The 17734-nt window shown below is 41.6% G+C and overlaps 2 protein-coding genes across 6 annotated transcripts; both read right to left on the minus strand.

Moving 5' to 3' along the window:
- Window positions 1-374: 374 nt before the first annotated feature.
- LOC124707184 (methionine aminopeptidase 1A-like) lies at window positions 375-5168 on the minus strand. Its single transcript, XM_047238842.1, has 16 exons — window positions 5088-5168; window positions 4752-4802; window positions 4136-4291; window positions 3758-3833; window positions 3535-3582; window positions 3396-3440; window positions 3199-3298; window positions 2910-2961; window positions 2782-2823; window positions 2594-2655; window positions 2399-2497; window positions 2136-2209; window positions 1948-2017; window positions 1743-1808; window positions 1552-1640; window positions 375-766 (listed from the first exon to the last, which is right to left on the minus strand). Exons 1-16 carry the CDS (start codon window positions 5153-5155, stop codon window positions 671-673), a joined length of 1194 nt encoding a protein of 397 aa, XP_047094798.1. The 5' UTR covers window positions 5156-5168; the 3' UTR covers window positions 375-670.
- Window positions 5169-13398: 8230 nt separating this feature from the next.
- Window positions 13399-17599, minus strand: LOC124707185. 5 transcript variants are annotated; one of them, XR_007004764.1, is made up of 7 exons: window positions 17359-17599; window positions 17203-17260; window positions 16220-17127; window positions 16069-16129; window positions 15482-15573; window positions 14629-14687; window positions 13399-13768 (listed from the first exon to the last, which is right to left on the minus strand). XR_007004764.1 is itself a non-coding variant. In XM_047238843.1 (3 exons), exons 1-3 carry the CDS (start codon window positions 15540-15542, stop codon window positions 13590-13592), a joined length of 354 nt encoding a protein of 117 aa, XP_047094799.1. In that variant the 5' UTR covers window positions 15543-15736; the 3' UTR covers window positions 13399-13589. The 5 variants fall into 5 exon arrangements, 1 of the variants encoding a protein (XP_047094799.1); XR_007004766.1 differs by having other exon boundaries at window positions 16069-16123; window positions 17342-17599; XR_007004763.1 differs by having other exon boundaries at window positions 17342-17599.
- Window positions 17600-17734: the final 135 nt, after the last annotated feature.

Below are 17734 nucleotides of genomic sequence, written 5' to 3' on the forward strand. Positions count from 1 at the left end.
AATGATGGCCCAATTCTGTGGCAACCAAACAGCCTACCTATGGAATTTTAAAATGAATTCCAGGATTCCAGGCTCAAATGATGGATACCAAACGACCTCTTACTGTTTCCGTTATGCTTTTCATTTCATTTTTGGATATCAAGGCTTTAGACATGTTGTTTCAAATGAACTTCCCCACAGACAACAGCAGACATTTTGATCAACAAGTCTTGTAAGAAGTTACAGAAACAACTAGATACCCAATTCAGATTCACTAACCCTGGATACCTCAAGAAAGCCATGTCACCCATTATTATTAGTCAAGACTGCTCAAAATTATTTAAATGGTGCATACTTCATTAACTCTCATGACCTATCATAATGGGAGCACGCTGTAATCTGCCTCACAGGAGGCTTGTAAACATAACTTCTCCTTTTCAGTGAAAAGAAACGACAAGTCTTGTGTTCTCCCGAAAATAATAATAATGGTAGCAGACACAAATGGACCACCAAGGAAACCCAACTATAGCTCATGTGCCTCAGCCTCATGTAAGTACATAATGATTAACACTCGGTGAAAAAACACAATGATTGTAGCAACTTGTGACTCGAAGAAAATCCAGATGATTTGGACTACAGAGTTGACACCATCTCACTGGCAAGTAGATCAAAAGGTTGTGCAGTCTTATTGTCACTTGCTAGTTGCTGATGAGGGCTTCAGCCATGGGTAGACGTCGGGTGATGAGGGCAGCCGTGCTGTCAAAACTTCAACTCCGGTTTCCGTCACCTGAAGGGCATAGGAGAACAAAGAGAGTAAGTTTGCATATACCATCAATGAGAGTTTTCTTTGTAGCAAGGTTGTACACAGAACTACTAAAGGAGAAAGAAGTCAGATAACTATCAAGTTGGAAGGCCAGAAGGACAAAAATAGGGCTGTCAAAAAAGTTTTAGTACGATAAACTGTTTAAACTAAGCCCATGGAAGCTCGATTCGAGCTTGGCTCATGTGGAATTCGAGCCAAGGTCAAGCTTCCGTCTAGGCTTGTGAGTTTTTCAAGCGAGCTCTAATAGCTCGATACGCTTTATATATTTATATCCAACATTCCATGGGTGTTTGTGTTCTTGTTTAGTTCTTTGCAAAACCGCAGGAGAGGCCATCAAGGGCCAGCAACAAGGCCTGCCTGTTTAGTTCATATAAGGCATGGAAGAACAGGAGTGTTTTCTGGGGATAACAAATCCTTCTCAAATCATATTGTTTGGTTTTGTTTTGATCAGGGTCGGGTATTTGTTTTATCGAGCTTCAACGGGTCAACCAAACCGAGCTCGAGCCTGGTTTACAGGCTAGGTGACCATCTTGGGCTCGCTCAAGCTCAGCTCGTTGATAGACCTAGGTGAAAAAAATGAAAACTCTGTTTTGTCTAAATGTATTGGTGCAATGGTGCTTAGCAGTGAAAATTTGACAAAGCGTCGATTAACTTACAGTGCAAAAAACTATGCTCGAAGATGAACCTACGTGGTCACAACCACATGACAACATCAACAAATGGAGTAGTCCTCTAAACAACATACTTACCAAAAGGGTGTGCTCAAATTGAGCACTCCGTTTACCATCTGCAGTCACTGCAGTCCACTCATCAGGCCATAGACGGTCACGCCAAATTCCTACAACATATCAGAACTTCTATAAATAATGCTGCAGACCAAGACCAAAAGTAGCATGGAAGTGTTCAACTGTACATTGTGTTTGCCATGTTACACACTTGCCTGTATTTATCATTGGCTCAATCGTAAATGTTTGCCCAGCTTTCATGATACCAACAGCCTTGTTTCCTACATTATAAAGCAACCATACACTTCATTAAATGGATTGTATAGCATTAGGACATAAATACTAAGGTAGTATGCAGAGCTTGCAACATCAATACAAGAAAAAAAATGCAAATAATAAAAGCAGGATGGCATGCCCTACTTGAATAATGAGGGATGTTTGGGGCACAGTGGAACAGTTCTCCTATGCCATGACCGCAATAAGATTTCACCTGAAATAAAAAGGATATTTACTAGAGTAAAGGCGCAAATATAGAACAAAACAGACAAATAGTAATGATAGAGCTAATCTAATTTTAGGATTAAGTTTGGTGCCAATACAATACTGACCACAGATAAACCTGACATGGATGCATGTCTACTTATGATTTCTCCGACTTCCCGAAACCTGACTCCAGGTTTAACTGTGCATCAAAATGGCAAATTCAAACGGTATATTTCACTTCCACACAAAAAATGATGTTTAAAAAAGGCAAATTTAAACAGAAGGAAACTATATACTGTATCTTCAAGTAAGACATAATAACCGCAAAGAGGAAAGGAGAAAAGGAATGAGATTACTAAAGAGTACAAGACAAAAACTGGAGCATCACCTATTGCAATAGCTTTTTCCAAGCACTCGTAGGTAACACGGACAAGTTGTTTCGAAGCTTCATCAACATTTCCAACAAAATATGTATCGTTCAAATCACCTGCAGTGAAAAGTTGCATCTTATAAGTCATATGTCCAGTCAAAACCAAATATAATAAATTTATGTTGATAGTGCATCAGGCTGCTGAGACTTTACCGTGAACACCTTTATAGTATACAGTTACATCAACATTTACTATGTCACCGTCTTCAAGTTTCCTGTTAGAAATATTTAGATAGAACCAAAGGGTAAATTTACAAATGTAAATAAAATGATACAAACAACCATCAGGTTCAAACAAGAATTAAACAAATGAGTAGCTTGATCTGTAAATTCAATCTGACCTGGCATCAGGAATTCCGTGGCAAATGACTTCATTAACTGACCTGAATACAAATGACAGCAATGAGAAATATCACTTTACAGTGTTCCAGATTTGATGCTATACAAGTACCAAAAATAAACAACCTACGTGCAGCATGACTTCGGGAAGAAATGGTAATTCAATGGAGACGGGTATCCACCTGAGGATCAAGAATGGAAATTAAGAATATATATAGCTAGATAAGGTGCATAAAAAATAGCTCAGGGACATTTAATTTCTCCTATATACAACAAATTCACAACAAATGTCAACACATTACAAACTAGTAAGTATAAGATTTCAGGAGACAAAGTAGTGATTGGACAGATATATTCATCACTGAATCAACTAGTGATCAATTTGCTGCATCTAAAATTTTAAAGAAGGTTAACCAAACCTCTAGCAATAGTCTCCTCGTGAATCACTCTATCAATTTCATCTGTTGTAATTCCTGGCTTGATTATACGAGCACCAGCGTCTAAAACCTCTCTTGCAATCTAAAAGCAGAGTTGGGAGCAAAGCGAAAACTGTCAGCGAAGTGCCACCGTAACATTTCATTGTTTTATTACCAAACTAGATACGGTGAGAACTTACTCGGCATGTTTCCCTCATCCTTTCAATCTGCTCAGGGGTCTTGACCTACAAAAATAGCAGAAGCAAAACCAGCAAATAAAACATCAGATATCTGTTTGTCAGACATATATCATACTTGCAAAGCTCTGGAAAGCTCTACCTCTACTCTTTTCTGCAAATCGCTATCTGGTTCAATCTTGGGGATTCCCTGTAAAAGTTTAACAACGTCAGGGAAGATGTACTACAGCAGATTAGATAAACAATGCACTTCTGCCAAATTAATGATCCACTCTTTTGATAAAGAGAGCTGTATCGCTATATCAGCTCAAATGGTAATGTCAGAAGACGGGAGGAAATAAAGATTAGGCACAGTTAATACTCACATCAAGCGCCCAATCGGGTTTCTCAATTTCGACTGGTACCAAACGCATCTTTGATATAGGGAATGGTCTCAATGGACTACACAGTAATAAATACAAAGGGGAAAAAACAAGTTAGTTGTATACTAGAGAGTTCCAATGTCACAAAATCCACGAAATCATATTGAAGTTTTTGTTTTGCAGGCATATTTAAGTAGTTTGCTCTAGAGATACAAATAAAGCACAATTCATCAAATAACGGCTTATTTTTGCAAATGAATTATTAAAAAAAGATTTAAAAAATCCACCAGCAAGATGGTTCATATCTTGTTGGTTATTAGAAACAGAAGCATCAGCATACACCTAAACAGTGCAGATGTAAATATGTGGTAATAACTTTACCCAGTCCAATCAAAACGAGGAAGCTCCAGTGTCCGGGTACGTCCTTTCTTCAGACAATATTTCCAACCTTCTAGAGACAGCTGGGATGTCAGTGCATCTAGCTTAGTGTGGACAGACTTGTGAGAGGCCCATGCTGCCTTGAAACAATCCTGCGAGCTGCAGATGCATTGCGCATAAGCATATGTTTTTTTTTTTACTCAGAAGCATAATTGTACTCTATGCTAGTATGCAATCACCTTCAAAAGATGATTCATTACCAAAAGATACATTTTGTTCACAATAAGAAGAAGGATAGACAGTGAACTCTATTATCCTCACTACTAATAAATGTCACCATAAAGATTTGTTGGACACTGGTACATCGGACCAACTTCCTACTTACTGGTGTTGAACTAGATAGCACATCAGTATTTGAACCATCTAGGAAGTATTATTGAGATATCCAACAATTGCGGACTGAACTTATAAATGTTGACCTACAAGGCTCCAGGGCAAGTCTCTTAACTCATTTCAAGGAAATTCTACCTATGAAATGAGCAGCACCTGTACTGCACTGAAGATCCCCATTGATGCTATCCCAATACAGAACAGGGGGAGAAATGCATTTGCGACTCACCAGAAAGCGGCAGCCTCACGGGGAAGCTTCAGTTGCGCGCACTTGGGGCATCTGAAAATAACAAAGCGTTAGCCACAGCTTCAACAATTCACTCCACGGTAAGACATTAAATGAACAGTGGGAATAGCTGCCCCTTATAGCAAACCAAAACAAGAAAAAAATGATTAAATTGGCATAGCTTTCTTGTTTATAGAACCACAAGAAAGTTGGCCCCGAAATGGATTGTGCACGCGAGATTGACCATATTCTATCTAGAGCGTTCAATCTGGCAGGTGCAGTTAAAATTTTGGCAGGGTTGCGGCAGAGTGAAGTGGGACGGGGAGGGAGGGCACGTACTGGAGGGACGCGGGCTTGCCGCAGCGAGCGCAGTCGAGCGGCGACGGCTCGGACGCCCCCTTCTCCATCCTCGGCTTGCCTGCGCCGCACGGACGACACGAACGGATCAGGGCTGATCGATGAGAGGGGTGGAAGGAAAGCGAGAGGGCGAGAGAAGAAGGGCGTCGTGGCGGCGGCCGGCTCAACTCACCTGCGCGGCGGAGGCTAGGGTTCAGGCGGCGCGTCCGGTTGACCGGGGAGGGGAGGGGAGAAGAAGGTTAAAGAGGGGAGAGTGGGGAGGAAGGGAGGGTTTTATTGCTGCGACCTGCGAGACAGCTGAGCTCGGCGTGCACGTGACAGGTCGGGCGTGTTTGTGTTTGGTTGCCCACGGCGAAGGACTTCCTTGGCTCCAGTGGTAAAAAAAAAAAGCGTCTTTACTTGTCTCGGCTGCATCGGTTTGGCTAAAGAAAAAAAATTGCGAAAAAACCTTAGCATTAAGAGAAACATCATATAAAGCACCTTAACAAGAAATAAAATTACAATGATATCCTTGATGGTGCAAGATTGTCCATGGAGAGAAATTACAGCCGGGTGATCGTTGAGAGTTGAGAGTGATTCGCAGATAGATCAGAGTTAATGCCTATTTCTCAAGAGATTAGGGAGATTAGGAGAGCTTTTTCTAGTTTTAGCATTGTTTTAGTTGGGAGGGATGCAAACATGGCTGCCCACTTATATGCTAAGCAGGCTAGTGTTGATAGGAAGAGATGTTTGTGGATCAACTATAACCCAGGCTTTCTCGTAGATACTCTCACGAGTGATTGTAATCCTATCAGTTAATCAATAAAGCTCTCTGAATTCGCAAAAAAAAATTACAATGATATCCTTAAGATGTCCTTCGTCTTCAACTTTCAGACCTCCAGACCGTGATGTTGCCGCTCCTCCCAGAATCGGTCTGACGTTGTTGGATGCGGACGAGAAATCGCTTAACCGGAAGATCACATTTGTCCCAGAGACGAGGAAGAAGGAATAATCGCCGATGAAGTTACATGACGATCCGAAGATCCTCTCAGCACCATACCACTCCCACAAGCTTATTGTTGTCGCCGCTGAGATGGGGCTGAAGCCGGGGAGACTTTATTGGAGAAGATGTCGCCGCCACAAACTGAGTGCTGCCCCACGAAACATTCACCCTAAACTAGAAAAGCAGAGCCCTCCCGTCGACAGGGGTCAGGTGAAAGAACATCTCTCATAATATGTTTCGTGTGTTTGATGTCAATGTATGTGATACACTAATATTTGATGAAGTGGTGCAGGGATTATATAGATACATATATATGAGTGACGTATGTGGAAAAACCAGTCAAAAGGAAGCTGTAACAGGATCACCAGGCCGGATAATCCGGGCCGGATATTTGCAAAATATCCGGGCCCCAAATTTTGTCTAAGGAGTCAAGACATTTCGGCTCAGTACTGCCCCGGACATTTGGCCGGATTTTTGACCGGAAATTCCCCAGGCCGGACTTTTTGCACCGGATAATCCGGGCCGGATATTTGCAAAATATCCGGCCCCCCAGATTTTGGCTAAGGACCAGAGGCGACGCGGCTCAGTAGGGCCCTGGACATGGGCCGGACTTTTGGCCGGACATTTGGCCGGATTTTTCCCAGGGCCGGATTTTTGGTGGGGGGCGGATTATCCGGCCCCAACTTAGGCCGGATTATCCGGCCCTCGAAAGTCTTCAACGGCTGGATTTTGAGAGGGGGTATTTATACCCCCCCCCCTTCTCCTACCTTCCTCCTTGCTCAATCATTTGAAGAAATTCTGCCAAGTCTCACCACCATTAGAGCCACCTCAAGAACTCGAGATTTGCAAGATCTCCTCCCTCACCCAACCAAAGCTCTTGATCTTTGGAGATTTGAAGGAGAAGACACCGATCTACATCCTCACCGAAGCGATTTACATTTCCCCCTCATATGCTTGAGGGACCCCTTGCTAGTGTTCCTCTTTGGATCCCTAGTTGTTGTTGTTGATGTACTCTTGTTGATTTGTTGTGTTGTTACAGATTTGGGAGCCTCCAATTTGGTTGTGGATGTGTGCCCCAAGAACTTTGTAAAGGCCCGGTTTCCGCCTCGAGGAAATCCCTTAGTGGAAGTGGACTAGGCCTTCGTGGCGTTGCTCACGGGAGATCCGAGTGAAGCCTTCGTGGCTGTTGGTTTGGCTTTCGTAGCAACCACACTCCTCCAAACGTAGACGTACCTTCTTGCAAAGGAAGGGAACTACGGGAATCATCTCTGTGTCATCGCGTGCTCCACTCTCGGTTACCTCTATCCTTTTCTATCTCCTACATATTGCGTAGCTATATCTTGCTTAGTTGGTAACCTTGTCATATAGGTAAATTCACTTAGTTGCATATCTAGAGAATTTACCTTTGTGTCAAGCCTAAATTGAAAAAGAACTAAAAATTGGTTAGCACCTATTCACCCCCCTCTAGGTGCGGCATACGATCCTTTCAATTGGTATCAGAGCCTCGGCTCTTATTTCGGGCTTAACCGCCTAAGAGTATGCCGGACGACGAGCCTGCGGAAGGGGCCGCTAAGATGGTCTCCATGGATGATCTCAAGTCGTTGGAAACATCCTTGAGGTCCTCCATGGAAGCTCAAATGAAAGCATGAGAAAAATGATTTCCGAGCTTTTGACTCCGGCCCCTCCCATGGCTCCCACCGTAGAGGTAAAGGACACGGGTGGGTTAGAAGAGGGAGATGCTTCGGCATTACCCTCCTCTAGCAAACCCGTGGATGGTGATAACTCAACCACTAACAAAACTCCCATTGCATCTCCTAGGGGAACTAGTGGAGGTGAGAGCTACAATCGAGTGGCTCCGCCTTTTCTATCTCCCGATATACCGGTTCCCCATCCTCATATAAACATTCGGGGCGACCCACCTAAGTTTTTCGTTAAAGATTTCGATACTTGGAAATTTGAGTTTCGCTCTCATGTTCGCAGTGCCTCCAATGAACTTTGGAGAATCATCGTGGCAGGCTTCAAGCCCTACAACCCCGACAAGTTGACTAGAAGAGAAGCGGTTGATAGTCAACTCAATAACACTGCCTTGCACATGATTCAAACTAGCGTGGGGACAAAGGAATTGTCTCGTGTTCGGAATTTCACCACCGCCAAAGAAGCTTGGGATGGTTTGGCCGCTAGTTGCATTGGAAGTGATAGCATGAGAAGGAACAAGTATAATGCTCTTCGGAATCAAGCCGAAGGTTTCTTGTGGCTTCCGGATGAAGATCATGAAGCCATGTATGGAAGACTTCTCACCGTTGCCGATGCCTTCCGGAATGTGGGTGCCACCCACATCAATGACTCTTGGATCAAGGACAAGTACATCGATTGCATGATGTCGTTTGAACCCATTGATGTCAAGACTCTTGTTAGGAGAGAATGCTTTTCCTCTCTCACTTCTCAACAAGCCGTGCACGAGATGCAAGCTCTCAAGGTGCTTGAGCAAAACTCTCATGATTCTCGCAATCGAGCTCTTGGTATGTCAAAAGGGTCCAACCTTGCCTTGGCGGTCAACTCCGTGGAAGAAGTGAACCCTCAAGAATCATATAGGGCATCTTGGAGTATGTCCTATCCGGAAGACTTGGAACTCCACTACAATGATCACATGGCATTCCATGCAAAAACCTTTTGGGTTGACCCATCCAAGGCCAAGGAAGACAACATCAAGAGAAACAACTCAAGTGGGTTCACAAGCTCGGGCCCAAGAACAAGATCTTGCTACAATTGTGATGACAAGCGCCATTTCATCGCTCAATGCCCCTATGAAAATAGGGAGACTCATGGTGGAAGGATCATTCCCAAGGACAAGAGCAAAGACTCAAAGGGCAAGTATTCAAAGGCCCCCAACAAAAAATTCTACAACAAGAGCAAGAAGGGCAAGAGGCCCTCAAGGATTGTGCTAGTGACTAAGGAAGAATATTCTTCCGATGAAGTTGAAAGCTCTAGTGATGATGAAGAAGAAGAAAGCTCAAAGGAAGTGGACGCCATTGTCACCACCAACATTCCCTCTTCATCTCTCTTTGAATCCCCCAATGAGAATCCTCATATCAAGAATGCACATTGCTTCATGGCAAGGTCCACCTTGGACACATCTATTGTGCTATCAACTCAAGAAGAATATACCTCCGGAGATGATGATGTTGATGATGAAGAAGATGCAACCTCAAATGGATTGGTTGCTCTTGCCTCCTCTCCACTAACTCTTCATCACCGAGTGAATCCCCCAATGAGGTCATTCATGTGGAGGAAGAAAGTTGCCTCATGGCTAAATCTTCCGAGGTATCATCTCCTAACCCCTCTATGCCTAACATATCAAATGATCTAGGGGTTGATCTTTCTAGTCTAAAAGTGAAACAAGAAATGCTAGAGTTTGATGAGTTCATTCTTAACTTACAAGGTAACACTAAAAAGCATGTTTCAAATCTCATGGTTCGTATAGCTCAACTAAATGATACTCTTGAGAAAAAATGTCAAATATAGAGAGAAGACTCTCTTGAAATTCATGCTCTTAAAAATGCTCTTGAGAAAAGTCAAGAAACTATAGCTTCTCTTGAAGAGAGGCTAGAAAATCTTGAAGAGCCTCAAGATAAAATTAACAAGCTCACTAAAGCTAGAGATCTTGCTAGAGCTAAGACTAAAGTGCTTATAAAGGAAAAGGCCAAATTTGGTGTTGATCATGAGAAACTTGTGAAGGATCTAGATGAACTAGACAAGGCACACAAAGCCTTGAAGAGTGAATACTCTCTCCTCTCAAAGTCTAATGAGCAACTTCAAATTAGGCTTGCTTCATATGACATACCTAGTACCTCTACTCCTTCATGTGATCATGCAAATATTATTGAGGAAAATGCTAGGTTGAAGGATGAACTTGCTAAGGCCTCCTCTCCCCAAAGTAAACTTTCTTTGGATGATCTTTTGAGTAAGCAAAGGTCAAACAATGGGAAGGAGGGCTGATACGTCTCAAGCGTATCTATAATTTCTTATGTTCCATGCTACTTTTATGATGATACTCACATGTTTTATACACATTATATGTCATATATATGCATTTTCCGGCACTAACCTATTGACGAGATGCCGAAGAGTCAGTTGTTGTTTTCTGCTGTTTTTGGTTTCAGAAATTCTAGTAAGGAAATATTCTCGTAATTGGACGAAATCAACGCCCAGGGTCCTATTTTTGCACGAAGCTTCCAGAAGTCCGAGGGAGTAAACGAAGTGGGGCCACGAGGCGACGACACGCCGAGCGCAGTGCGACCCGGGCCCCGGCCGCGCGGCCCCGTTGTGTGGGTCCCTCGTGACGCCCCTCGACCCGCCCTTCCGCCTACTTAAAGCCTTCGTCGTGAAACCCCCGGCACCGAGAGCCACGATACGGAAAACCTTCCGGAGACGCCGCCGCCGCCAATCCCATCTCGGGGGATTCAGGAGATCGCCTCCGGCACCCCGCCGGAGAGGGGAATCATCTCCCGGAGGTCTCTTCATCGCCATGACCGCCTCCGGATCGATGTGTGAGTAGTTCACCCCTGGACTATGGGTCCATAGCAGTAGCTAGATGGTCGTCTTTTCCTCATTGTGCTATTATGTTAGATCTTGTGAGCTGCCTATCATGATCAAGATCATCTATTTGTAATCCTTCATGTTGTGTTTGTTGGGATCCGATGAATATTGAATACTATGTCAAGGTGATTATCAATCTATCATATATGTTATTTATGTTCTTGCATGCTCTCCGTTGCTAGTAGAGGCTCGGCCAAGTTGATACTTGTGACTCCAAGAGGGAGTATTTATGCTCGATAGTGGGTTCATGCCTCCATTAAATCCGGGACAAGGACGAGAAAGTTCTAAGGTTGTGGATGTGCTATTGCCACTAGGGATAAACATCGATGCTTTGTCTAAGGATATTTGTGTTGATTACATTACGCACCATACTTAATGCAATTGTCTGTTGTTTACAACTTAATACTGGAGGGGGTTCGTATGATAACCTGCAAGTGGACTTTTTAGGCATAGATGCATGCTGGATAGCGGTCTATGTACTTTGTCGTAATGCCCTGATTAAATCTCATAGTACTCATCATGATATATGTATGTGCATTGTTACTAGATTTACTTGTGCGCCTTGGCGCACAATCCCGTTGAATCCATGCCGAATTACATTGTATATAACGATGATAAAAATCAGGTGGGAGACGATAACATATGTAAATTTGAATTACCCAGTTCAAAGCCATTAGCTCATGAAGTTGGACACAAACTAAGCATTCTGTGGTAAAATGGACTAAGAAATTCGTGGTATAATGGAACCAGATGTATACACGTGTAAGGTTTGGATAACAGAAATCAAATCTGTTTCTCACGAGTACAAAATGCAATACCTTCACATTGAGGAAGTATATGTGATAGACATTTACATAACTAACCATAATTGTTCTCATCTTCTATAGTAGAAAGACATTCAGTGTCCAAAACATTTAACCCACTCCTATAATAGCGATTATCCAACTATGTGCTTGGAGTATCTTGAAGTACATAACTGAAATTGAACTATAATTGGAGTCTTTGGTGACACCACACAAAATGTTATAGGCAAAATAAATATTGCAGCAATATTGCAATCCAAGCAGAGTGGTAAATCAGGAGCAATATTTCACTTATATATAGCATAACATGAAACTCAGTCTGATTTACACCATCTAAGTCTCACATTTCTATGCAGGCTTTGTCACTGACAAAAGTAAGAGCCAATGAACATAGTGAAGTAAAAGATCAGCGTCAACTAACAATAAGCAAAGCCTACGCTGCATCCTTTTAGGCTGAAGAAAATAATAAGAAGAGCTTACCGTAGTTTCAAGAAAATAATAAGAACATCTTCCCCAAGTCGTCCTAACTACACTTGAATACAGCGGAGGAACTCCGGATTGACCATATCTATAGGTCACAAAACATAGCAGTACAAAGGGTAGAAAATAATCTGCACGAAACAAGTGCATATTACATCAAAAAGGGCACAAGGAAATAAAGAAGTGAAGTGTTTCACTAAGTAAAAGAGAAGTCTTCAGAAATCAGAACCCGGTGCCAATGTGTTGGCTCATCTTCGGGAGCTGTGGACAACACAACTATGGTATCTGATCCTCGACTCATGCAACATGGAACCTATGAAATGATTGAAACCTGCAGAATATCAGAAGCTCGGAAATAAGTTAATTTAGAATGTTGTATTTCTTTCCGGGGAAAAAGGCAGTCACAAAGGAGCAGAATCATCATAAGAAAAGAGTTGAGTTTTTTTATCCAGGATAAATAAGTAGTAGACAACAGAAGATATGGCCACCCACTAACTCAACATACAAGAAACCATGTTATGACAAACCAAACAATTTATTACCCAGGCAGGTGAATCTTTGTGCTACGCATGACAGATTTTTAAATTAAAGAGCTGCCATCAGCGGAGTTAATCTTGTTACCACTGCCTAGTGCCTACCCAACTTACACGTTAACAGTTGCTATTTGAAGGAAGAGTTCAGTTCTAAAGTTGCTGCTCATTTTCCAGCCGTTCTTATATTGGGAACCAATATAATTTTAGTATATTTGGCTAACAGCATGATGGGATATCAAAGAGCTTATAGTTGTCTAACAGTATAATTTAATAGTATTTGGCTAACAAAGAGCTTATATTGAGAATTCAAGCCCATAAATGCTAACAAATATAAATGGTTTGCTATTTCTCAAAAGAAATAGAAAATTATAGCAAGCAAGCCCTGATTTACATACCATTATTATAGCTGAATGCACAATAGAGTTTTTGTTGGGTTAGGCCTAAATATCAACATGTAAAAATGCAAGCGAGCAAGAACAAATAACATGTACTTCTTGCTCAACCTGTTCTGCTGTAACCTAAAAGAAATAAGCAGGAGAATGTCAACAATAGAATAAAGAGACCCACCAGGATGCAACACACTGTGTTAAAGGACTAACATGTGTGCAGTAAAGAGAATCATAAATTTTATTATACATATCCTACCATGTGGGGTAAAAGCAATGCTTCGGAGGGATAGAGGCAACTGGAAGAACTGAATGTTGTTACTGTTGGTTGAATTATTCATCACCATCATCATTATTTAATACGGATAAAATTACATTAGAAAAAAGATGGATACAATTACGTAGCCAACATAATGTGAACTTCGAGGAGATGAGACTACTGACATGCTTACGTGTCTCTTTTTGAAAAGAAAAAAATGGTACCCCAAATTGTACAAAAACAAATGACAACCATTTGATAAACCCTCTATTGATATAATTGAAAATTTCAAAGCTGCAGTTTAAAAAGGAACCCACACCTTAAGGCGGGGAAGAAAGAACAGTGAGACTGTATGAATGACCAATCGACTCATAATTGAACACTGTTATAGTCTGAGTGGCATGTATCTAGAATGCATACAACAATTGATTTGTTTCATCTGCAGTCAGAAGGACGATCTTGGTTTCCTGGAAGATACATTAAAAACAATGGCAATCACCTGATGTATCTCGAGGATGCCACATTTTTGTTTCATATAGGTACTCTGAATCACCCCTCTGATGGCTTGAACCTCGGACAATAAAAGCAGAAAATATCTGATGCTCCCCACAAGAGTTTCTGTATCTGGATGTACCATGGATTTCAGTATCTGCTGGAGGAGTGCTTGTGGAAACACTTGCTAAGAAGAGTTAAATTAAAATGTAGTAGATAATAGCAGAAGTGGTCCACTCGCAACTATTCAGAGATTAGCATTTTAGCAAGGATTGAAAGTAAGCACTACAATTAATTATTTAAAGAGTAGAAGAGATACAAAGTATCAACAAACTTCCAATAATTGCTTGCAAAGAAAGCAAATTCTCCAACGTAAATAGTAATTTCCATCATTACTGGATCCAAGATTCTGAAATACAATGGTCTCTAAATGACCACTGCTATTTAGAGAATGGCAAGTATGTCCACCCAATGCTACAAAAATCAGTATGATAATCAAAAACTACTTGCAAAGTTTGTTTCAAGTAAAATCCAATGCAAATGGCATGTCCTTGTTCTATTTGAAATGTTTCAAACAAAAGACGGTGAAAGAAGATATGCCTATCATGGCCTCATAAATCACCCAGACTTAGCCGAGGGAAATCCTCACAACATACATCCATCAAATGACTTGTTAGTGAAAACCATGTTACCCTCCTTCTGATCATAGACATTACAGGCAAAAAAGGTAGATCGTTTTCAAATGATGGAGCAAATCAAAACATTCAGACAAAAAATTACCTAGTTATTCTTGAAAAATACCTAGTTATTCTTAATCAATATCTAACACCATCCAGTTTAACTAATGTTTTCAAATGATGGAGCAAATCAAAACATTCAGACAAAATAGTTATTCTTGAAAATTAGCATGTTGTAAAACAAAAACAAAAATGCCACAATAAGCTGAGGAGAGAGATCACATATAAATTGTCTGATTGTACAAAAATCATTACCTTGTAGATCCTGGCATGTCCTCCCTCGCCCTTCCTCTGCACAACTCTCCTCGCAATCCCTGCCATGCTAGAAATAAGGTAACACCATCACATCACATGGTAAAATTTCTCGAATATGACGATACACAAAGTATATGAACAGGACTGGTTGAACTGCATATGCAAGATATCCTGAAGACCTTACAAAGAGTGCATATAAAAGCTGCAGCCAAAAAAATAAGTATCTGAAAGTTTTTCAAATATTATTAACTCGGCGGTAAGTTGGTTAAATTTAAAATACTACCACTAACAAATAAAAATTAAGCAGACCTCTGAAAGCATATTTTTTTCTCTAATCAAAAGAACTGCTTGTACTAAGTTCAGTTTAGAATGGATAGGCTTATCTATTTCTACCAAAACAAAAATAGGCAAGAATCTAATAACAAATTTAATCAAACATGTCCCCTTATCATCCATCTTACAAAGGCAAGAACAGATTAAAAAACGTAGGGGAAAATAATCTAAGTCATCCCATTATGGCTCATACTTTGGCAAAGAGGTGAACCGCAACTCATCCATATAGCCAACTTCATATCAGCTATAAGTAGTGGATACATTTTTCGAAATGGAGGCTAAGCCCCAGGCTCTGCATCGATTTATGCATACTGATACATGTTTAGAACTTGACACTGGAACAACTGGAACAATCGCAGAGGAAATACACAGAACTCAAATGGAGGCTAAGCCCCAGCTGCATCGATCGATGCATACATGTTCAGAAACTTAACACTGGAACAACCACAGAGGAAATACAAAGAACTCAAATGGTAATTAGATGAGGCCTTATGCAGCAAGTGAACCCAGGAAATCATACCTGTGTGGATTTCACTTGCGCAAGATGTTGCTCTGTCATTATACCCCTCGATTCCGGGCATATCATTGTTATAAAATAAACGTAAAACCAACCTGCATGAAGAGAAAACTATATGTCTGATCAGAGATGGAAAAATACTTTTGGTAAGATCGATATGATGCTGGGCATCCAAGTGTAAGTGTAAAATCTGGGTAAAGAAAAAGTATGATCCAGTAGGCGGGAAACAAATTGATTACTAAAACCAGAACCCAAAAGAATTATGAACAGAACATGGTCTAGGCATATGAGAAGAAAAGGATACCGACATAATTATTCCACCAGATTTATGAACAGAACATGGTGTCTGCTGTGAAAACTGAATAACTAATTCCATACAAACCTAGAAGATTATTGGCATGTCCTCTAAAGTCATTATCACAATAACACTAACATTAGAGGTTACACACATAAACTGGCAAAGCACATCCATGTTATCCTTGTTGTCCCTTACATTGACAAATTTGGAACAATGTGTACTCTATTAATGGCACACACATGTTAGCAACAAAAACAGAAATATGTACGGACCGAAAGATAGAGGTCAGTACCTCAACTTGGGTCACTACCTCCGCTTGGCACATTATTAAATAGGAAGCTACTAACCTGCACCTGGACACCAAAAAACGAAATAAGAAGCCATATTTCTGAACCAATACATGCAAGAACAAATGAAGGAAAACAAACTAAATTGGTACTAACCTGGAAACTAATAAATCAATGGGAGAAGATGTCCAGGTAAGTTTGGGACTTTCAATCTTGCCTAGCACGCATCTTTTCGGCTGACCCCTTGCCGCCATGGAGAGCAACCGTGCCCACGTCGTAACTCTGGCCACTTATGCACAACAAGCATCAACTTGGCTTGCAGCATACATCACTCTCTTTTATCTTGTTTAGAATATCTTGGAAATTAAGGGATAAACCCCATCCTTACAAAAAAATCAAGAAATGCATACACCATTATCTCAGGAAAAGAAAGATACACAAATAGGGTGATAACCAGGAAAGCTAGAGAATACAATCCCAAAAAAACTCAGGTTTTACACAACATGTGAATGAAAAGCAGTCCCACTATCTCCAGGGTCAACAGAAAGTAAAGGGTGCATTTTGAAATGTCTATTATCTTGCCGGTTCACCATATATTAAACACCCAAAAAACTTCTATAATTCAGATACATGATTAAAAGATATATAAACCAGAGAATGGGGAGTGCCTTATTTAACTGCTGGTACCACACCACACACCAGGTACACTAAAGCCAGTACCCATATATAGAAGTAATTTAAGAGCATAATCACATCATCCGTCAATGACATTGTTCACCCATATTTTAAAAATTATACATGGTGATGCTGCGACACTGGAACTTTACTCTATGTGAATAACCTAGAAAATTCCTAGATCTGGCAAAAAGTCACGGAAAGAAACTCATTAAACCTGGCATTATGGTACACAAGTCCATAGAGTTTAAAATGCATAGACAATTGATTATTTTGGAAAGAATTTCTGCCCGGCAATGCAAGCTCGGGGAGAGGAAGGCGGTGGAGGGAAGGGCGCCAAGGTCGGAGGAGCCTCTCCTTGACGGGGATGAGGCCAGTAGCATCTCGATCTGCATGGAGGAGGCTAAAATCAACACCTACAACTTACCACAACATGCATTTGCCTAGATAAACACATAACTCACCATCTTGCCATAGCAGTTTTTTCCCTAAGGCATTTACACAAACACCTTGCCTGGACACCTGCAACCTCACAACAGGGAAGCAAATCAGAAGAAGTTTTAGGAAGGAGATGGGAAGACAAGGTAAAAAATATTGCTCCACCTAGGGATTGTGCGTACATGGCGATGGAATCCTCCCTGGGTGCTGCTGGGACATCCCGGGTGCTCCTCCACATCGAGCTCCGCCTCCTCATCCATGGTGTCATGGTTCCCTTTGCCTCTCCAGGCATGGAGAAGACCAGCGGAGGATAAGGGGCGAAGAGAAACTGGAGGGGATTTGGGGAGAGATGGAGGGGATTGGGGGAGAGATGAGGGCGGGGATTGGGGAGGAAGCGGACGACAACACTCGCCGGAGACCGCTGCTGCTGCAACCTCTGGCCGGTCACCGCTGCCATCTCCGACCAGCCCCTGCCATCTCACCCCAAGGTGTGCTACGGCGGCGCGAGCGGCGGCAAAGCTGCTCCCGGGGACGGTGAGGATGGAGCTCGACCTGAGG

The sequence above is a fragment of the Lolium rigidum genome, chromosome 4 (genome assembly GCF_022539505.1).
Source record: "Lolium rigidum isolate FL_2022 chromosome 4, APGP_CSIRO_Lrig_0.1, whole genome shotgun sequence".
In the NCBI taxonomy this organism is placed as follows: Eukaryota; Viridiplantae; Streptophyta; class Magnoliopsida; order Poales; family Poaceae; genus Lolium; species Lolium rigidum.